Source organism: Amphiprion ocellaris, chromosome 24, assembly GCF_022539595.1.
Source record: "Amphiprion ocellaris isolate individual 3 ecotype Okinawa chromosome 24, ASM2253959v1, whole genome shotgun sequence".
Classification (NCBI taxonomy): Eukaryota; Metazoa; Chordata; class Actinopteri; family Pomacentridae; genus Amphiprion; species Amphiprion ocellaris.
Window position 1 is genome coordinate 7,908,022 of NC_072789.1, and position 23,417 is coordinate 7,931,438.

Genomic DNA, 23,417 nt, shown 5'->3' on the forward strand with positions numbered 1-23,417 from the left:
ATGCATTACAGAGCTCATGATAAAAATATTGCCAATGAATATTTATTTTTGAGTTTATGTCTTTAAACAGTGAATTAATAGTGAACTTTTCATTATATAGGTATAATAATATATTTGGTCAATTATTTTATTGGCACTAATAAGCCTCCATACATGTGAGGCTGTATATGCAGATAATAACTTCCTGAAGCTATAGAATCTGTTAATATAAATGCTTTCTAGGTTCACTTTATTTGCTATGAGGACTCCACCAAATGATTGCAAGTGCAGGACCAACCATATTTAAGACACATGAGCGTGTGCAGACTCACACACTCATCACCACGGCGACAGTGATGGTGACCTCTGCTGAAACCCTCTGAATGTAATGACCCACAGTTTACACACCCAGACAGCAAACACTCGCAGTTCAATTACCATAGAGACATCCAGCGGAAGAATGTCCTGCTGCTCATACTGCAGCGAGACTAATAAGGCCGGATAAAGTCACACATCAAACACGATTAAGTGTCGAGTTGGAGTTCAAGATATTACGTTTCTACAGGTCGGGAGGTAAATGAAACACCTGGAGTTCATCACTCAGTGTCTGATCTTTAAGCTACTGCATCAGAGCAGTGGTGCTGTTAGATAAAACCACAACATGGTAACTGATGGTGCATAAAGTGATGTTCTGTTAAAGCCCATGCTCTAATAAAATTTATTTTCTTGTGTTGTCTGCAGATGTTCTTCTGGATTGTATGAAAATACCAAAAATTAGATACATTTTTCAGGTTTCAGTACAAGGCAAAGCTTGGCCTCCTCTGTGGCATACAAAATAAAATCCTCTAGACATCCAACTTATTTTAAAAAAGCAAATATCAGTGTGTGTGCTGGTGGGAATTGATTTGTTGTCAATCAAAGGTGAAAGTCACCACCTGCTGCTACGGTGGCCCAGAAGTGCAAAACACAACATTTCAGCAAAACAAAACACTCATAAAATACAATTAAAAAAAAAAAAAAAAAAAAAAGAACAAAAAACATATTCTTGGGGGAAATTTTCACAAAAAAAATACAAAATAAATTCAACAAAAATATCAATTTGTTGCACCAAAGCATCTATTTAAGATTTTTTTTCCGTTTGGTGAACTGTAGCATTTTCTTATTTCTATATTTTTACGAAACAAATTCATAGTCAAAATAGAGACACACAAACCACCATCATTTTTACATATAAAATACAAAATCTTGTTCTGTTTTGCACTTCAGAGCACCAATTCCTGCACTATAACGTGATTTGCTGTTAAATGCACCCTGCTTGTTTTATTGTGAGACCAGATTTTGTTCCTCAGGCACTAAAATATGTAGTTTATTAAATGCAGAATCAAACTATTTCTGGGCTTTTCATGTGAAACTAAAAAGTGTGCGTCTGTCTCCGTAATGAACAACTGAAGAGAGTGTAACTGTAGAAAAATAAAATCTCAATCTTTATTGTCACAGTTTGCATTTGCCATGCTAGAGATGAACTTTATTTCAAAGTTGGCGCACACATACAGAACCGACGTGTGTCTGTCTCCTAATGCAGGGGAAAGAGTTAAGAGGAGTGTTTGTTCATGCCACGAGCGCACATCGTCTTCTTTGATTGGTCAGTCGTGTTAATTAATGAGCGAATGAAAAGGTCCGAGTGAAGGTTGGCGCCGGCCTGGTGGGAGGCGACGAGCTTCGCGGTGCCACGGCGACAGTCTCCTAGCACTCAGAGGTCAGGGAAGAAACAAAGGAGAGGCAGGGATGGAAGGATGGAAACTACAGTCACACTAATGAATTCAATCAACCAGCCAGTTTTCTATTATATAATCCTGCCTCTGTGCCCAGCTAAGACCTTCAGGTTCACAAAAGTCGATTAAAAGTCGCATCGCATTGTCTTCTCAGGAACAGCACTGGACAATAAATAAACTCTCCGCTCCAAATAAATTTAGCTGAATTCTACACACTGTATCACATGTGTGCAATGTGACTGGAATGTATATCCATTTGGGAATAAAGGAGGGAAAGTTTTTTGATTGGGAATGTCATGAATTTAAAAATAACTGTTTATGGTTGGGTAGGTGGATGGATGGAAGAGATGATGGAGACGATCAGTTCTGGGAGCAGTACTTCCAGAAACACACTGTGGAAGAAAGAGAAGGAAAACACCTGGTTAAACACTTTTAACTGCGATGATGTGAAAGTTGAAGAGGTATTACTGTGGTGCCACCACTACGAAGATGCAGCCAGAAGTGGTGTTTTTGTGTAAGACTGTATATAAAAGATATGGGTTTGGGGAAAAAAACTTTTTGAAGCCTCGTATTGGAATTTGTCTTCACCATGTTTGTCTTTTGGAACCAAAAGTAACTAAGATACTATGTATGTACGTGTATGCTGTATTCAAAAAGTCTTGAAACTAGCAGCTGTCAGTGAACTCATTTGGGTCATTTGCTTTCAGACTTCAATACAAATGGACTCCTTTATGTAACTAGAGGAGTTGTCCTCTGCTGGCAGTAAGAAAGAATAGAAGTTTATGGCACTTTAATGTTGACTTCACTTTCCAATCTACGACCAGTTTATGCTAAACACCAGCAGGGCACTTGGGACAATCTGATAGGAAGTAGAAGGCATTTAGCCTTAGATAAGAAGTACTTCAGGAGATCAGAATTAATCTTGGAGTTCACTTGTTTCCTTCAAGTACTAATTTATGCTTTCAGGGTCTGTATTTGCAGACTGATTTGGACTTTGAAAGTGGTCAACTGGCTCTATTTATACGACTGTAGGAATGCATTGGTCTACCGTCCAATCGGTACAAGAGATACAGAGATGTCCACATGGCCTCTTGCCAACTTGAGTATATGACACAAACCCTTATGGATCATTGCAGACGTGTAGATATGGAAAGAATGAACTAGCCATGAGGACCACCAACTTTTTTTCCCACATGTTGGGCAATAATGCAGCATTAATCCAGCTTGACTGAGGACACTCAGGTGCCAAAAACAAACAGGTTTGGGGTGTCCATCATGTTGATTCCTTCTACAGAAAGAATAGCAGCCCATGCATTTCAGCTCAAACCCTGAGGCTGCAAAGACACCCTCCAGGAGACTCGTTTACTGTCTTCACCTCTTTTGTTGGTCTTCTTGGTCTGCGGTGGGAGGGACTTCCTAAAGTTTCGACCAGTCAGACTCGGGACGACGGCATCTGTGCTGGCTCTGGATGCGGTGCTGTCGACTGCTGCTGGGGTTGCAGTGGTTGGCTTCACTCCGACCTCAGCAGCTGGGAGCTTCCACCACAGCAATAAAAGAACGGACAAGAAGTGAACAAAAAGCAGGAATTACCTGCATTCTTGCAAACATTTTCAAGAATATTACACCCCCGATATCTTTTATTTTAGTGCTGTATCACTGATTACATATGATATGACTCCACAGATTATGGAGCTGCTGCCTAATCAGGAGTAAGTGTGAACACCTGAGTAGAAGACACTAACTACCCTCACTCTTCCTCAGACTTTACTCTATGCCGGATCGTCTGACTGGTTCCCTCGTCATCTACTCTTCATTTTGGACCATGACTGCCTGTTTCTATTCTGCTCAAAACCTCCAGACTCTGAACTAACCAATCTGCCAGCTAAGTTTGCTGTAAGTTTTGTTGGTTTTGTTTTTTTCACTCAGTCTGTTCACCTGTAGCTCCATTTGTTAGCTCCCTGAATTTAGTATTCATCACTTCCTTGTTTCCAACTTCCAGTAATTCATGTATTGTTTCTTCCAAGTAGTTTCTCATCCCCTTCTTGATTGTCTGTGTTCAGTTCCTCCTAGTTAACTTAGTCGTTAGCTTAGTTTTAACTTTAGTTTGCTTTCTTTCTTCCCTAGCTCGCTCAGCTGCTTTTAGTTGACCTGTTTGGATCTATGTTTGGAGTATTTCATCTGATTATTTCATATATTGTAGATAAACACCTTATCAATAAGAGTCTGCACTTGGATCCTCCTCAAGCAAACCATGACATGAAGTTTATTTATCCTAAAAGTTCTTTTATAGGCGGGTTTTCAAAACTGATATGAGGTTCCAAACACTATCAGCAATTTACTAGATACGTCCATACCTAATATCTACCATTCCGCTATATAAAGTGTCTGTTTAAAGTCTAATGAAGACTAACGCATGGAAAATGTTACTTTATGCCTAATATGACTGCACGTTTTGCATTAATGGAGAGCAAAAAAGTATTTCCAAGAAAATTCAGAGTGAAAATGTTTTACAGGAACATACCACTTTATTTTTTCTGCCGGAATTCCTGCCATTTGCTGAAATAAGAAGCAAAATGTGTAAGTGAAAGTATTCCAGATAAAGAGTTACAGTCAGTCCTGGAGTTATGTGGGGACAAACAGATGCTACATTGTCCAGTGTCAGAATGCTATAGCTAAACTAAACATTAGAGTGTCATTACCTCGGGGCATGATGGTGATCCGTGAGCTCAGTGTGCTGTTAAATACTCTGTGCAGCTCCTCCAAGGCAGAGATCATCTTCAGCATCTTGGCTTGTTTATCTGGAGCTGCAGCGTCGGGGTGGATCTTCATTTGTCTGATGCTTCTTGTGATGGTCCTTGTAGCGGCTTTGTCAGTGGGTCTGGCTGCTTTGGTACTCTGAAGCCAGTTTTTCAGGTATTGGCTTGGATTTAATGACTTTTGTGGAGCGGTTGATGGATGACTGATGCTAGGAAGAGGATCTGGCGGTTTCATGAAGCCTGAAGGGAAAACACTGATGAAAGATTCATACATTCAAGGCAAGTTTTCTTTGTGTTAGTAGTTGTGTAAAAGAGAATTGGGAGTACAAGCCAAATAGCAACCTCCAAGGCTGAAAAATTAAGCAAATAGCAGGCAACAACCGCAATTCCTTGAATGTCCACTTGAGGCTGTTTCTGAAAGTGAGTTATTCCCCATAGACATCTGTACTAAAATGCACAACTTTACAGCACAAATAAACATGTTTATAGCCTAGTACACACAAATGGTTTTGGTGTCAATAGCTAACTTTCCCCTTATTGGCAACCGTACAAGGGGTGAATTTTGAAATAACTCACCTGTTTACGTTGTATTAAGGTTTAACATTATGCATAGCTAAGGATATGGACGTTCTGAGTGGACTGATCTCCATGTTAGCTGGGTGCCAGGTGTGCAGGGGGAAGGCTGTTCAAGATTCTATGATCTGACACTGTCTTAAACGATAGCTGCTTGATAAATTGTCTACAGCCTTGATTTTACCCAGATGAGGATGTTCACATTGACACCAGTGGACAACCATGGATGCACGGCTATTGCTTTGCTAGTGTAGTACTTTTTGGTGCTGTGGGACTGTCCTCTGGGGAATCTGCTTCACACATATGCAGTAGATTGTTTATGGTTTCTACACATACACACTACTGTGAATCATATGTTATAGCACACCAATTTTGGGATGCATGCAGACATGTGTGGAGTCAAACAGATCCCAGAAGATCCTTGTGGACCTTCACATACTTGCAGATGGTTGCCTTCCCTGACTCTGGTTCTGTCAGGGCTTTCTCTCGCCAAATGTTGCTCAGTTGGTGTTTGTTGGGTTCATCTCTTTAACCCTAAATACTACTGAATTGAACTGAAATTTACAGGCATGCAGGCATTCCCTGGGCTCTGCCAGAAGACTGAATGACTTTTGTCCATTATAATGTAAATAGAACCACTTTGTCACTTAAGTAAAATTCGGAATCCAGGACTGAAATACAGGATTTGTGTACTAAAATACATTAAAGACATCTACTGTATGTGTTGTTTTAGTATGAAGACAGCAATGACTGTTTTTGAAGTATAGCCTCAAAGGATGTCCATTTTTGACAGCAAAATATGAATTGCATCCTAAACTTTTAACTAAGAGTGTGAACTGCATGTGCACTGTGGTGGTCTCAGTACGGTTCCAATCAGGTCAAATGGTTTCCTGTTCTGTACAGTTTAAGAGGGATTCACTTCCTTGGAGATCAAAGTAGATTTTCTATGACTAATTTGAGTTCAGCTCTTTAATTTGCTTCTCAGTGTTTTCTTAGCGCAGCCTGTGCATGCACGCTAGCTCACCCTCAAATGCAAACACACACATGCTATTTTGGTGGGATTCCACTGTTTTATTGGTTACTAGAAGAGTTGCTATGAGACCTTGACCCGTGACATAACGATTGTATGAATTACATTTACATGTTTGCATAATGACGTCTGGGTTGTCAACAATGCGCCTCACTGTCACTGTGCTCGTTCTGCATCGTGCAGTTTTTGCAGGGAATGAAAGGAATGTGAGCAAATCACACCGAACCAAAAGGGCTGAATAATCTGGTTGTTGTAAATTTGTCACTTTGAAGTTGTTTTCTGGTGCTACGTTTAAACAGCAAAAATCTTGTTCAAGCCAAATCAATTCAAAGAATAGCTTCTTTTTGTCCTTTCCCTGCTGCTTTCTGAGTTTGTGACCTCAAGCAAAAAACACAACTTTATACTTGGTTAGCAAATGCTTCTACTGTATGTTGTGTATATCTTTTTAAATCTTAATTTAGATGAACTGACAAATCCAGCTGAAGGCCACTTAAGATTTCTGGTTGCTGTTCGTTATAACTGATGTCAAGAAGTTTAAGCGGTTTTTGCGTTCACTTCTCCACCAACCACAATCTGATATAGTTAAAGTCATTAGAAAGGAAAGTATAGATCTTTTTATGGATGACGATTGATTGGAAGGATGAGATGTTGGATGATTCTGCAAAGCCGGATTTTATCACTTCAGAAGCTCTTATTGAAGGACTGCATTTGGAAATCAGCCAGCTAAAGACCATCTATGCCCATGAGGATTACATGATCTCGTCCAACAGTTTCCTTACCTCTCTCAGTGGGTGCTGCCTCCAGTTGTGTTCCAAGCATCATTAACATCGTGACAGCGATCTTCATCCCCAACAGGACTGCTGCTCTGTTAAACATCTTGTATATAAGGACTGTATGTAAAGCGAGTAACGTATTGTCAGTAACAGTAAAGTGACTTTCTTCTGAAGGATGCTAGCTCTCAATCTTAGTAGTTTATTCTGATGCTCAACTCATCCGTGCGATTCTTCAGACTTTCTATTGATGTCGTGCAGATGGACATTAGCTCGTTCTAGATGTCGGCCTTTCTGATCTTTTGAGTTCTTTCAGTAACTTTGAATTTCGGTTGACTTTAAAAGACTACAATACAGCAAGAACTCTCTTCAGCTATGATAGGTCAGTAAAATTCTCTTGTTTTCCAACCAGACACTGGCGTTCGTCGACTTTAGCTCCACGTCTTCTCAACAAGTTTGCGGTTTAATATCTTTCTCTTAATCTGTGCCACTAAGCGAGTCTCTCTGTTCATATTCCACGGATGCGCCTCTTGAAGAAGGCTTGTCAAAAGTTGTGTTCGTTTTCCGAAAACTGTCGACCCGTCTCGCCTTTATAAACCCGAGTCGTCCCCTGAGTGTCCGACTGATCGCTCGGTGTCCACCAGTGAGGGACCTGGAAGGCTCTCTAGCTCCGCCCCTTCCTTCCCCGATGGATCGGTGACATTTGGGGAGTTTGGCGGCAAGCTTTGTGTGTTTGGTGTCAAGGCTGTGTTTTAGTGAATGCGCTTGTGTGTGTGTGTGTGTGTGTGTGTGTGTGTGTGTGTGTGTTTAGGCTCGTATTTAACGTGTGTGTGGCCCTGGCTGTATAAGCGGTGATAAGGTACTTCTTAATATGTTTGCTCAGGGGCCCCAGAGAGAGAAAGGCCCTCTGACGCATGAGGGCCTGGAGCCACACCGACTGCACACACAGCTCACAAATACAACATTCAAACACAGAAAGCGACACGACAAACTCGTGTACACAAACACGCACACACACACACACACACACAATCCAGGGGTCAGTTTGAACTTGGAAGAAAGGTTGGACAACACACACAGAGGGACTGTAAAAAAAGAAGCGTGGGATGCACATCAAAGGGCACAGAAAGGCTGAGAATTCGTGTCCGGATGACAAAAGAGCCAGAGGAAGGTTTTTGCCTTTTCTTTTGTGGCTCATTGTGACGACTAATCCTTCGGTCAGGAAGTTGACAGAGTGACGGTGGGACACTTTGCCAATAACCACCACAAATATACATCCTCCTCCCTCAGCGATACACGTGAAATAAAGATGAATGAATGTGGGTCGATGGGACAAAATACTGCAAAGAATGAATGATAAGACGTGTGTGTGTGTGTGTGTGTGTGTGTGTGTGTGTGTGTGTGTGTGTGTGTGTGTGTGTGTGTGTGTGTGTGTGTGTGTGTGTGTGTGTGTGTGTGTGTGTGTGTGTGTGTGTGTGTGTGTGTGTGTGTGTGTGTGTGTGTGTGTGTGTGTGTGTGTGTGTGTGTGTGTGTGTGTGTGTGTGTGTGTTTGTCAGTTGCTGGGCGAAGAGAATTTAGCTGAAGAACATCCACTCATTCATCGCAGAGCTTTGACGCTAACACACTGTGTGCACGAGTGTGTGAAGTGAAGGAGTCGGAAAGTTTGAGGAAAATAAAGAAGCAGCATTTTCTTCCTTCTTCCAGCCTCATCCATCTTCTGTCAGTCCTTCCGTCTGTACACGTGACATTTTATTCATCCTATGGTTCTTTCTCAGATCTGTTTTGGGAGTAAGGCGAAGACTCGACACGTGCCTCAGAATCCACAGGTTTCCCATCACAAGGAGATTTCTAAGGTCCAAATAGTACTGAACTCACTTGAATTGCAGGAAAACGTGTGTTTAGTTTAATTTCTTTTAAATATCCATTAATGTGATGGGATAAAATCAGAAATCATGAAAAAAAGAAAAAGTCTGTTAACATTTTTTGAAGTGACCAAGGGTCTTTCAAAAACTGGAAATAATAGTGACTCCAGATATTTTCCGATTTCCATTTTCATTAATTTCCATACGTACACAGCCTGCAGTTCAGGTGAAACATCCTTGAATTTTTGTCATGTGACTGTCTCAGTGTTACGAATGACTTCAAGGTTGCAGCGGCCCAATTTTTTTTTTTTCAAATTAGTTCTTTTTTTTCTGATGAAATTTCACGTCTCATGACGCATTCATGGACCGTCAGAAAGATCTGTTGTGTAGGACTAGATGTTGATTTCCCTTCTTGCATACATGAGATGCCTAAGACTCTGGGATGGTGAAGTGAGTGAGGGAATCCTCTGGGTTATCAAGTGGGCCCTCTCCTTCATCATTGCTTCACTGATAGGTCCACAACACCTCAAGAGGGTTCAGCAGTGAATCCCAGGTTCACCCCCTAGATGCCATCTACTCACTTGAAGGCCCAGATGGAATCCTTCCTCTTCATCCACAGCCACTGACGTCCTTTTTCAGCGGCTCTGGAAAGGCCCTTGATCGCCAGCCGGTGGGCCTTCCCATGTACTCCCACCTGGTTGTGCTGCCAGGTGTAACGGACTTGAGCGAGGCTGGTCTTGCAACCCACTAAGATGTGTTTGAGTGTATCTGGAGTAGGGCAGAGTGAGCATGTAGGGTCTTCACCATACCATTGGTTGAGGTTCTTGGGTGATAGTAGGGCATCAGGAAAAGGAGAGTTAAAAATCAATTGTTTTGTTTGTTCTGACAGTTTCTGGCTCTGACAAATGGAGCCATTTCTCAGTTTACAAGATAAAATAAAAATACATCAAACCCACTGGTGGATTTTAGGATTCAGAAGGTGAAAGGATAAGTTTAGCATGTATATAGAGGCACATCATCTGCATTATTTCCTCTAGAGACAACACGAGAAAGGCTGGCATGAGCAAACATGCAGCTTTCCAGTCTGGTCAGCATATTTGTGTATTCTCTATGCTGGCACTGCAATAAGTGCTTTAATTTTTCAAGTTTCCATTATTTCCAGGCCTGACGTTGATGTTGGGAAATAAGATCTGACAAAGGCATTTCTTTATGAAGATATCTTTCAACACAATCTGCTGACACAACATCAGGGTTCATTTAAGGGAATTTGCTGTGTTGCTCTCATTTGTTTAACAGATCTTTCTTTTTCCATTGGCAGTTATGCTGGAAGAGAAAAGGCAGATCGTTCAGCCACCTCTAGAGGGCAGTCTTCCTCTATAGATGACCCCAGAGCTGCATGGATCACTCGGTGGCCCAGTCAAACAGGTACATTAAACAGCAGTCCAAGTCTAACCTCTGCACTTATTGTTTAAAATACAACCCGTAAAAACTCTAAAGTCTTGCTTTTCTTTTTTGGGCCTTTTTACAACAAAAATAATCTATCTTCAGATACTCACAACATAAATTTGAAACTGATTCATGCACTTTGTTATTTGTTATTTTATTTAGTATTTGCAGTTAAACTGGGTTCTGACTCTAAATGAGAGAAGAATGGAACATTAAATAATTAAATTTACTTATTAAATGCAGATAAAATGGGATTTTTTCCCAATAGAGTGAATAAAAACTACAATGTATAGTTATTTCTTTAACTATTACAAAAAGCTTTTATTTTTTTATGCATTTAAAGGAAAAATGTTCACAAAAAAAAGGGGTACTGCTGGTAATTATGTTAATTATTATTATCTCCAGGCAATAATGGAATTACCAGATGAAATTCTCAAGGCTTTTCAAAATGCCTCAGTTTTAAAGTTTATCTTTAGATTAAACAGGTTGCTCAGTTTCCCTCGGTTTCGTCTCTCCGGCTAAATATTTATCAGTGAGAGTCTGAGGAGAATCCTGCAGGGTTAAAATACTCTGTCACCTTCTCTGCACATGTTTATTTCATATCAAAAGTACAGGAATTTACAAAGAATTTCTATTAATTGTTCGGTTGCCATTAATTGTGCTCAACAATATGACTCATAGATTAAATGAAAAAAACATTTTCTGAGGGAAATCTGACATATGAAAGCAAATCATAAAGTTGTTTATGTTTTTTTAAGGATAACTGATCACTGCATACATAAAGTCCGATCAAATGTTGCTTAAATAAATTTTAGTTTCATCCTCAAGTTTGACCAAAGATTAAAAATGCACAAATTAAAATTATTTCTATTTGATTATACAGTGAAGAAATTAAAAATGTTAAGTAATGGGATGAAATTTTTCACTGCATGATATATAATGTGATATTTTCAAGCTCCAGATGGAGACAAAAAATGGGAAAACAGTCAGAAAAATACCTCCAGTGACTGAATAAGCAAGTAAAAGCCAATGACAATGCCAATATTGACCATCAACACCTAAAAAGGTAGAAAAATCTTTGTTACTAAGTGACTAAAATATAGTAAAAACACTTTAAACTTTAATCTGCACTGAATTTTCCAAAATTACTATAAATAAATCCAAAAAAGCCAAGCATTTCCTAAAATATACTACAATAAAGCATAATTTCCCCCAAAAATCTGAAAAGAAAGCAGTAAAAATTTGCATTTACAGTGCAAATCTGAAAATAAAATTAAGATAGTTCGAAAACTGTAACATAAACTTCAATGTGAGTAATTAGTACAATCTATTATGATCATAATAGCCTTAAACTTATATAGGATTTTATATTTTTAAAGCTACAAACTATATTACTATTGCAATAATAATAATAATCCTGACACATTTATTTCAACTACAGATTTGAATCCTTAATTTGAGCAAGAGTTGTGAGCTGACAGTGACGAGTCCAAGTTTTTGTTTTTTTAAAAGAAAACCTGCAAGAAAGTGAGAAAAAGAGGAGGCGATAAAAAGGCTGGAAATAAAAGGATGGTTGGCCAAGTGATGGGGAGGAAGAGGAGAGCACCCAGGGGAGGGAGAGGAGAGAGAGGGAGGAGGAGGAAGGTCAGAGACGACGATGAAGAGGGTGAAAGAGAAAATGTGCGAAGAAAAGAAGGAGAGAGAGAGAGCTGGAGGTAGAAAAGAAGTGTGTGTGTGTGTGTGTGTGTGTGTGTGTGTGTGTGTGTGTGTGTGTGTGTGAGAAAGCGGGAGAGAGAGTGATTTGTTTTCACTGAAAGGTGAGGCCACTTAGCCGAGGCGTAGAGCTACAGCGGAATCTATTACCATGTGTCAAAGGAAACACGAGAAGGGCACGACCTGATGCTGTGTGTGTGTGTGTGTGTGTGTGTGTGTGTGTGTGTGTGTGTGTGTGTGTGTGTGTGTGTGTGTGTGTGTGTGTGTGTGTGTGTGTGTGTGTGTGTGTGTGTGTGTGTGTGTGTGTGTGTGTGTGTGTGTGTGTGTGTGTGTGTGTGTGAGCGACCATGAGGGAGAATAAGATCAAGTGTGGGCTGCTTCTGCAAGAACATGGGTGTGTTTCATATGACAGTTTGTGTGAGAGAAGGTGGATGATTAAAAGGACAGATAGTGTGTGTGTGTGTGTGTGTGTGTGTGTGTGTGTGTGTGTGTGTGTGTGTGTGTGTGTGTGTGTGCAGCTTGATGTGACTGACGTTACAGCTGCGCTGCATTTTGTTAGATAAAAGCATTTGGATTGATGGAAGGTGAAAAGTAGCCTATGGAGAGAAGTGGTACGTCTGTTTGCTTGCATCTTGTGTGGTTGGGCAAAAATAAAATAAAATAGAAAATAATCCATGAGTTCCATACTAAACACTACATATACAGTGATTAAAACTGCCAGTTCCATCCTACCTGCAGTGTTTTACTCACTTTTTACTGACAAAACATAAAGGATGACATCAACTTCTTACAATGTCAGTTCTATTTCTGTAGTTTCTCAGTATTCTTGTTAATTTTGATGAAATTCTACCTAAAAAGTGTCTTTGCGACATCCAACAAAGCAGTATTAATGTTCTGATTGCAAGAAATTTTGGGAATAATTCATAAATAAATAAATAAATTTGGAATGTCCGGATACAGGAAAATTCGATGTCAAGTTGTTGCCAAAATTCTGAAAACTTGCTGTTTTTCTATCATACCAAATTTACGCTTGATGCCATATAAGATACGAAGGATAGCGGAAAAAAAAAAAAAAAAAAAAAAAAATATATATATATATATATATATATATATATATATGTATGTACGTACCAGTTCTAGAACTAAAACAGAGAAAAGCATTTATATAGCACAGACTGTATGTACGTAGAGAAATAACATTCTACTGTATGTAGAAAAATAATATTGGACAAGGTTTTAAAAGTACAAAGCATTCTGAATTCACAGAATATGTTGATATTGTACCAAAGAAAAGTATGACAGGTCAAATTTTTTGTCTAAAGTTTGAGAGGCAGGACCTCAACTGAAATATTCACTTTCCTTCCATATGTCTATCTGACCCGTGCATGTTTTCTTGTTTGTCACATCTGGATCCAAAGAATGTCATAGCATGCAACAAACCTTAGATCATCCTTTTTGTTAAGTTTAAAGTAAAAAAAAAATCAACTCGCCTTCTTCCCAATGGACCTCTTGCTCCTCAGCTCCTCTTCTCCAGCACCACTATAGCCGATCCTCTTCAAACTGTCCAGGAAAACCTACAAATATCTGCCATCATCAAAGACAATGTCTGAGTGTTCTGATGAAATCCACAAAACTTCATCCAAACACCAAGGGAGGCATCGAGAAGCCATCAGGCAGCCAAACTCACCATCACCATCAGTCATCGATATTCCTTAAAATCTTTTGTCTTCATTCGTGTTTATAATGACTGGGATCTGTATGGGCTTTCCACGTATTTACAACTTTCAAAGTATCTCGAGGAGGCTCAAACAACCATCTCTTCAAAAACAAGTCCCTTCTTTCCTAAACTTCATCCTTCCACTGCCACTCACTTTAAAGCAAACATCCAAAAAAGACGATCTCCGAACCATCATTCCGCCTACGATGCAGTTCAGTGGACCAACAGGAAACCCGCAACCCAAAATCCCTGGATCCCATGGAAAGTAGCTGCTCTACAGAGAGCCTCAGAAGACAGAGGGGTCTACAAGCAACATTGTTCAACTCTTTATAAACTCCTGAAGTTCACAATGAGCCACCATAAATGAAAATGAGCCTTTCACAGGTGGAGAAATCACTGATCATGACGTCACTATGTTCTCTTCTATTACAAAACCAAATGGCTTCAGGTGTTCTTCGACTTATCATCTCATGCCTCATGTTGGATTCTGAGCAGTAATCGCAAAGCATCACGTGGTTCATCTCTTCAAAGATTATCTAGCTATTTCTCCTCTTTTATCACCTCAAATTCATGGGTTAAACACCATGAAGTCTGTTTTCTCCAACCTTGGGGTTCCCTTGTTAGAAGAGGTTCCTGAACATAACACTTGTTGCCTTTAAGTTTCCGGTTCTGATACTTTTTTCTTGCCCCTTCCTCCATCTGGAACACCTGCAATGTTCCTTTTGCATCATTTCATAAGACCATATGACGAAACATTTGCATCAGTCATTTTAAGATGAAGTAATGTATGGTTCTGGAAACAGCTGGTTGAAAAACTCGAGTTAACAGTTAACGAGACCAGGAGTTTATGACAGAAAAAGACGGAGACACTATGTATATATATGTGTGTGGGAGGCAGAGAGGAGCTTGTCACTCTACACTTCATGGATTCTGTGGCTCACCAGAGGCCAGTGTGGTTCACTGGGGGCTCAAACACTCTAACCACACAGTGTGTGTGTGTGTGTGTGTGTGTGTGTGTGTGTGTGTGTGTGTGTGTGTGTGTGTGTGTGTGTGCGTGCCAAAGCCGCAGGCCGCCGGCCACCATCTCCACGTGTACAGCAATATTTCTTTACGCCGGCGCATGAGCGGAGGCGAACCGAGCTCTCCTCGCCTCCTCCCAGATACGTGAAACACCAGTCACACACACACTCACACACAAAGATGCTTTTTCAATCCAAAAGCCTTTACCAAAACACACCAAGTCAATCTTTTGTCATGCGTGATTGGACGACGTGCTGCTTCATCTTTAAATCCACAGCAGTTGTTTCGGAGCTCTTTCTTTTACTTCAGAGCTGCAAAAAGGAGTTGGTTAACTGACAGAAAAATCAATAAATTTGATAATCAGTTAATACTTTTTATTTATTATTCAAGCAAAAATGGCAGAACCTTGTGCTTTTCTTTGTTATATAACACTATATAATTTTAGTTTGATTGAGGGGAAACTGTTTTTTATGCAGTTATCTTAACATTTTATTAACCAAATGGTTAACCAATTAATCAACAAAATTTTAAATGCATAATAACAGATGCTGCACTAATTTACCTTGTATTATAGATCAACAGAGGGACGGAGGAGTGTGTCGCCAAATCAGTGTCCATAAATAACATTAAGAGTGAGTTTTCCCCTTTTAATTTGTTTTCCACATCAAATCAATATAAGGTGGGTAAAAAATGAGAGCAAATACATCATTTTCAAGAAATCTGTCTTCACTTTGGCATGAAAGAGTCTTTTTTGGGTAAAATCCTGTCAAAAAGGGCCAATCATATTGACTATATTTCAATGCTAAAAAGCAATTAAAAGAGAAAACCTTACAATTTAACATTTTACAATCTTTGTAGCTTCGTGAGGCCGTACTAACTTGTACTTTGGCTAAATGCTAATATGTTGATATTTAGTAGATATATTCACCTGCATGCTAATGTGTTAATAACTGCTAGAATGTCATTAGTTTTGATTGTATTTGCGCATTAAACTCAAGTAGTTACATGACTCTAAGAAAAAATATTTCATATTTTAGCCTGATTATGGTTTGAAAGTTAAGGAATCATAGCAGGATTCATCATCTGGGGACCTTGAATGTGTGTTTTTAACTTTACTGCACTCTCTCCAGTGACATTTTGGATACTCACGGATGAAGGGCAAATAGTTGATTATCCTAAAACAACAGAACTTTACAGAACTTCAAGGATCTGTTGCTAATCTTGCTGCAAAATGATGACTCATAAGTCAAAATGAGTTGCACTACTTCAACTAGTTGCTCTGCCATGCCGTGTGTCAGATGCTTTAATGTGCCATAAAGGTGAATATGACCAGGTAGAGCTCATATTCTGTCATTTTCTCTCTAATGTTTTTACCTCCGGGCCTTCCTGATAACATTTGCTAGTGTGTGGAGGAGCTGTGTCAGCGTTTTAGTCCTGCAGTCAACACTCCATTGGGTTTGGAACAAAACAAGGAAAAAGAGCCAAGAGGGGAGGAGGGTGAGGAGGAGGAGGAGGAGGAGGAGGAGGAGGAGGAGGAGGAGGAGGAGGAGGAGGAGGAGGAGGAGGAGGAGGAGGAGGAGGAGGAGGAGGAGGAGGAGGAGGAGGAGGAGGAGGAGGAGGAGGAGGAGGAGGAGGAGGAGGAGGAGGCGATGGGTAGATGGATGTGAAAACGAGTGAGCGGACTGACAGTCAGGGGAGGCATTGATCCTCCTCTCTGCTCCCTCCATCCCATCGCGCTCTCCATCGGCAGAAGACAGATAGTGTTGAGGTGGTCTGTATTGGATTTATGAGTTAATGGCCTTGCCAGGATGAGACAGATGGAGAAATAAGGAAGAGGAGAAAGACAGAGGGAGGAGAGGGCGAGGAGGAGAGATTATCTGTGGGGAAGAAAAGTTGTTCATGATCTTTTTTTTTTCTTTTTTCTTTGGTGCATTTGTTTCCGTAGAAGACTTTCAATGGCTGCTGCTAGAGCTAGAGGAGTCCAGAATGATAACTTTATGTGTACAACGCATCTATAAAAGGTCTTTTTCACGGTGCTGCACAGAGAAGACAATAAAATACAGAAGAAAACCAGATAAGAGAAGGCCTTAAGATAAACAAACGTAATCAAGCTCATAACGAGCTCAGATATGAGATATTTAAGTTGGCTTTTGGTCATGTAAGACTTCAAAAACAAGCAATAAAACCAGTTCTGAACCGGTCACTGGTGCAAGTTAAAAGATGAGCAACATTTCGGATTAATTGGAGCCTATAAATGAGACTGGAGGTGATGAATGTGTGATTGACCTTTTCTGAACCTTCTGGATCTTTTCGTCAGTCTCACAGAAAATCCTAATCAGAGCAACCTTTGGAGTACCGGTAATAAAAGCGATTATTAGTGTGTGTGAGGCTAATAATTGCCGAGACACAGCACTGACATGGACATACACTGTTTCTGTATGATCAACATGATATTTTTGCACAGATGTGCACAGATACTTTTGGACTTAATAGTTTGCTACAAATGAACTTGCCATTATGATCTAAACAGTAAATGCACGGTTGCAAGATTTAAAAACACTGATTTGCTGAATTAGATAAATTATTTAGATTATTTTATTGCATCAACTTAATGTTTTGTGTAATTTAAACTCAAATTTCTGCGTTAATTGATGTAAAACTTAGTTCAAGTTGGGGTAGCTCAACAAGACTGGCTTGATTGTGTATTTTTGCATTTGTTTCATTGAGCTCAAGCAATTGTCTATGGCTTACATAAAATAAAATAGGAGCGATTATAATGTATAATGCAGTTGTTTTCATTAATTTGAGCATCTTAGGTGTTCAGTTTTTCATAGTGAATTAAGAAGATGCAGTACAAAGCACACAGAGCTCCTTAATGATATTTGGTCCAAGGTCGTGACTCGTACCATGCAGGGAGTGACGAGTGTTGCAATCTATATCACTTACTGCTGCCTCCACTTGCATGTGCTTCTGTGCATTCATGCAGCATGTGTGTGTAGGTTTGGGGGGAGGCTGGAGTGGCCACAGACGGTAATGATAATAAATATGATTATTAATAACATTAAAGTGAGGTATGTGGACCCCGGAGAGATGATGTACTGTAGATGTGTCCTCCACGGGTCAGACTACAGCCATCTGTCTCGCACAGTTGGGCCATTTAAACCCGGCACTGCTTCACTACTGACAGAAAAGTGCACTGTAAGCTCATGTCTGTGGAAAACGATGAAAAAGAGCTAAACTGAACGACGCAATCGGTCAGCGATGGTTGCTTTTAACCACAAAGAGGTAGGTGTAGCTGCTGAAACTCGACCGCAGAGGTGGCAGATCAGAGATAACACGAATCTGGTCCGACTGTGGAACAAAATGATTAGAGTTCAGAGGTGAGCTCAGTAGCTTTTAGAGCATTTATCAAACAGATGGAGTTGGCTAAGTTCTGAGATCAGTGTGTTTGTCCTTTAGTTTGGAGAATTTAGTGGATTATTAGCATTTCTGGTCTGCTAGAGGGCTACATGCTCTATAAGGTGACAACAGTGTAGCTAGAATTTTGATACATTTTTTGAGAAAATGCTCGTCTTAGTTGTTTTTCTGTCAGGAGTAAAAATTGGAAGGAGCTTAGAAGTTCTTTGGATGTGTCAGGTTGTGATAGTTAAGGGATGTCATGTCGTACAGACAAAACTGCAACAACCAGTGCTACAAAATGAAGCCAAAGAGCCAAAAACTGCAGTTCCTCAAATGGCCATTAGAGGCTGTCTCCAAAAGCGAGTCAATCCCCATAAACCCCCATGTTAAAATCCACAACTTTACCACAGAAATAAATATGTTTACAACCTGGTCCAAGACAGGTTTTAGTCTCTATCGTTAATTTTTCCATTCATGACAACTACAAGGGGGGTGAACTTTTATATAAGTCATCCGTTTAAATTGCATTAAGGCTTAAAGCTGCGCAAGATTAAGGGTGTGGCCACTTTGAGAGGCAGGTTGGTATGCTCACAAGACACCTGCATGGCCCAGAGATGTTTGTGTTGCCGACTTAGCTCCACTCTTTGCTCATTTTTAGATCAGTAGGGAGTTAGATGGATGGCGACAACTGAAGCCACCACATTGACTTTCAAAACCACTGTTCATAAAATCTATGTGGTTTGTCCATCTTTATATACAATCTTTAGTACAAACATGGATACTCAGACTGGCTGTATTACCTTCTCCACTGGTGTTCAGTTGTTTAGATTCTATTCAAGTAAAATGTGATAGTTGTAGTATTTGTCCTGCCTTCACTCAGCACATCATCACGCTTCTGCCATTTTTAAAAAATGTGGAAAAGCTAAAAAATAATGCTCTCGTTTCAGGAGAAACCACGCATCATGTGATATGTGGCCTAATAGATTTGTTTTTTTAATCTGTCCTGATCAGTTACATGAATTCTTAAAGTCTTGCGAGGCTCAACCCTGTGTTTCTGTGTTTTTGCTCTGACTCTGTGTGATTTGCACCTCTTTTTTCCACTATTTTTCTTTCCACTCAATTCTTACTGATTTGAACCTCACCCGTGTGCAGTATTTGCCCCCAAATGAATCAAATTTGTGACGACTTTAGCTAGTTAATAGCATCCAACCATTAGCAAACACTACTTTTGATTTGGGGCTAAGCTGTACAGTATATAAATATCTTGTCCTGACTGAGCTGTGCCAAGAAAAACCTGAACACAGAACCTGAAACAACCATAAATGTTAAAGAAAAAGCCCTTTCACATTATTTCTTCCAGCTCGTCGCTGATCTACTGGATGATTGATTACTTTAGGAAAACACTGACTGGTCCAGTGCACATGATGCGTTGTGAATGAGCTAAAACATTCCAATCCTCCGCTGCGGGGCTTTAACATCAGCCTCCACTGACCGCGGACAATGTTAGGATACGCTGTCTGTCCATGTTTATCCGTCTCCCCCCTTCCTCCCTCCCCGCTGACCTCCGATGACCCCTCCAGGACTCCACATTCATCCACATCTAGAATTCTCCTCTCATTCCTCCGTCGCTCCATCCTGCGCTCATGTCGGGGTTTTTTTGTCATCCGCGGAGTAAAATTAAAAATGTAGATCTAATCGGAGGGGGGTTGTAATGTGATCAAGATGACAGGGGATCAATGGCGACTGCCACACACACATACATGCGCATTACAAGCACTGATGCATGTCGTGTAAGGGAAGTATGGATGGATGGAAGAGGGAGGAGAGGAAGGAGGGTTTGGATGACCACTCTCGCTTTATCAGCCCTTCTCTTTTATTTCTTTTTCCATTTTTGTGCGGAAATCCTGCAACATTAATGGCAATAGGAGCAGAGTCTAATTAGAATGTGGTTACTTTAATGTATTTTCATCTTTTTATGTGTATATTCTTGCTTCTTGAACAACACTATCCAACTTCTGACTTCAAGTTGCTGCCAAAGAGCTGACTGTTGTTAGTCGGCACGATGGGAATGTTGTTAATTTTGCAGCTATTTGGTCAAAAACCAAACTATTGGACAAATTCAACTCATGGTGCAAGATAAAAGCACCAGAGAACACCAGCAGTGTGAAATTTCATCTGGACGAAAACATGAATATCTTAAAAAAATGGGACAATCCATTTACAGGATCACCAAAGTCAGAAGGATCCATCCTCTGAGGACCATGAACATGTCTAAATACATTAGTCTAGAAGCATTTACTAGCATGTGTGTTGTCAGTCTTACTTTTTGTATGTAACATCTGTTAAGTAAGACAACACTGCAACATATAATGATAACCAGCTTTGTTGAATATGCTGTTGATCCAAAACATTTCTAAGGCCTAAACAAGACTTTAAAGGTTCCTTGTGGTATCTGGCACCACAATATTAGCATCAAATCCCTAAAATGGTGCAAACTGGGAGTTAAAGACTAAACACTTTAATCTGTAGTAGCCTCATTTTAGAGTGTATCTTTAAGGATTTTCTAGTGTTAACGGTAGTATCACTTTCCTATCTATCAGTGTGAATAAAACAACTAAACTATGAACACTTTGCAAACTCTTCCTAAGATTTATGGCGTTGATAATTCAGTGCTGCCGAAACCATTTGAGACTTTGGCCTTTAAACTTTGAACTCCAACCTAATGCAGGCAACTCCTCCACTGTGTCCCTGATCCAGATCTAATCACATTTTAATTATTAACTGTCCTCTTATCACACCTGGGTGTGCGTACACACACACACACACACACACACACACACACACACACACACACACACACACACACATTGCACCTGCACGTCTCCCGTTCGCACACGAACACCGTGATTGTGCAAATGGAGCATAAATGAAATATTGACCCCGAGGATTCATGCATACTCAACACTTTATGTGAGTGATGTATGAATTAGATATGCTAATGAAGCTGCACAGACTGTCAATAAGTGATATGATGATGATTTAGAGGAAGGGAATCTAGTTGTTTGGAAGTCTCACACCCATCCCATCAGCCTCTTCACCTAGAAAAGACTATATTTTAGCCCATTTATTTAAAAAACAGCAACATATTAATACAGAATTATTTCAAAAAATGATACATTCATTTACATTGGAACACTGTAACCAGTTGGATAAGTTAAACTCACTTTCAGTTCTGTCATTCTACATATTATGTTTACTTAGTTTATTTATATGCAGTATCATTTTGGTTGGGATCGGACATTTAGGAGATTGTTGCAGGAAACTCTGCTGTGTTTAGGGAAAGACTAACAGCTCTGATAATCACATGGAAAGAAGTTACATTTTTCCTCCTTATGATATTATACGTGCAGTAAAAGTGCTCCATGCACTGCTGGTTAAATCCAATTTAATTTTTGTACTTCAAGAGCACCAGTTCACAACACAAGTCATCTGAGGGCAGTTTGCATAGAAAGGTGAAGACCTTACACTATTATACTGCAGAGAGAAGCCTACAAAATCCAAACAAATCCTTTTTTTAACAAGCTATGTTGCAAAAGTTAGAAGAACAAAGATCATTTTTAAAAGGGAAGACACCTCCGACACAGAACCAGGTTCTGGGAGGGTAGTCTAAACTGGTTGGGATAGTTAGCATGAACAACACATCTGCTAAACATCAGCATGTGGGTCAATATATAATTGCAGTACTTTTTGTATCATAGTTGACATTTTTGCTGTTTTCAGGTCTAAAATCAACACGGCCGCCTATAACAAACACCACATGGCATTTTTAGAGAAAGATTCTTCTAAATATTATATATACAATTGAGTAAAATTGAAAGTTAGTTATAAAGATATTGTAGTAAACCTGTTGACTACTTTATATGAAATAACTCAGAAAGCCTTGGAGTCTTTCCAGTCTTTTCTTCAGGAGGAAATGACATCATGTGGAGCAGGTCATGTGATTTTGAATTAACACATTTCCTTCAGAAGTGTTTTTGTAATGGGGAACTTAGTTGGAAGTGATTTCTCAGACACGGATACAATTTGTTATTTTCCATATCAAATTTGATATATTGCCAAAAAAGAAATATCTGTCATGATTATCTCAACTTAATAAAAAGACCACAATCAAAACTATTTTTGAATAAGCTCACTTTATTTTTGTTTAGCTCATTAGAAGGTGGTTGTTATTAAATTCGGACGGTTATTTAGTTGACATTTTAGAGATATCCAGTCATTTTTTATTAATGAGTGATTGTTTGCATAATAAATAATAAAGACATTATCACAATGAACATAAAAAAAGATTAGTTTTCTTACTTTTAATAAAAATGTATGCAAGGTAGATCCCACAGACTTCAAAAGTCCCTCAATTATATATTGACCCCTATTATTTAATTCTGAGCATGTTAGCGCTGTCCATTGACTTTAAAGCCCTACTTTGCTTACTAGCAGGACCAGTTCTATGGGCGTTTTGCACCCTAAGTTGAAAATAAATCTGTTGTCAGTGAGCTTCAAGTATGAGATGTTCCTGAATGCACTGCATAGTTAGTCTAACCATGAGGTAAAATGGCGTAAAACAGTGATCAGCTGTGTGGTGCAGTTCTGTTTGGTGTGTCTCACCAACTTCAATCTACTAATGTGATTTTTGTTTATTGTTCAAAATGTTTTAGGAATTCAAAGTTGAACGCCGGCATCAACAAATCCTCCACAACTTCAGACACCACAGTTCCTCAAGGCAAAACTGGTCAGAGGCTGCAGATTAAATCAGCCCAGCTGTCTCTAATTTAGTGGCGACTTCCAGCAGCTCACTCCTGGTTTGACCCCCACAACTTGTCCAATAACTTCACCAAGTGCCAGATGACCTCAGTGAAGAAGAGTCTGTACAGGTGTGTCTAAATAAAGCTCAACTCATCTGTGAAATGGGGTAAGTTGTATGTTTTGTAGCTTGTGGATTAAAAACAGAGTTATTTCTACCAAATATTTCCAAAAATAAAGCTACACTAGAAGAGAAATTAGGCCAAATGGCAACACAGATGTTGCATTAAAGTTTCACAAGACGCTATTTTGCTGCAAATGCACCCTAAATCATTTTGATCTTAAACATTTCAACATCCAAGTCATAGTTCTAATTAGGGAAATCAAACTTTTCTGAACACTTTAATACATTTTCCTTGTTGCTAGAAAGTTTGTAGTAAACTGCAACTGTACTTCCCTTGTAGGTTCCTGGAGATGTTTCACCTTCCATCCAAGAAGGTTCTTCAGTCCTGAATTAAGAAATCTTCGGGATGAGATGTGAAACATCTTCAAGAACCGAATAAACAGAAGTGCAGTTGCTTTT

The 23,417-nt window shown here is 39.6% G+C and overlaps 1 protein-coding gene and 1 long non-coding RNA gene across 2 annotated transcripts; one reads left to right on the forward strand and one right to left on the reverse strand.

Annotated features, from left to right (window-relative positions):
* Positions 1 to 1,436: 1,436 nt before the first annotated feature.
* On the reverse strand, positions 1,437 to 7,459 carry urp2 (urotensin II-related peptide). Its single transcript, XM_035944108.2, has 5 exons — positions 6,890 to 7,459; positions 4,451 to 4,747; positions 4,273 to 4,307; positions 3,127 to 3,286; positions 1,437 to 2,143 (listed from the first exon to the last, which is right to left on the reverse strand). The coding sequence occupies exons 1-5, from the start codon at positions 6,984 to 6,986 to the stop codon at positions 2,112 to 2,114; spliced, it is 621 nt and encodes a 206-aa protein (XP_035800001.2). The 5' UTR covers positions 6,987 to 7,459; the 3' UTR covers positions 1,437 to 2,111.
* Positions 3,512 to 22,970, forward strand: LOC118469692 (uncharacterized). Its single transcript, XR_004846639.2, has 3 exons — positions 3,512 to 3,644; positions 10,061 to 10,167; positions 22,750 to 22,970. It is a non-coding gene; the product is annotated as an uncharacterized LOC118469692 (long non-coding RNA).
* Positions 22,971 to 23,417: the final 447 nt, after the last annotated feature.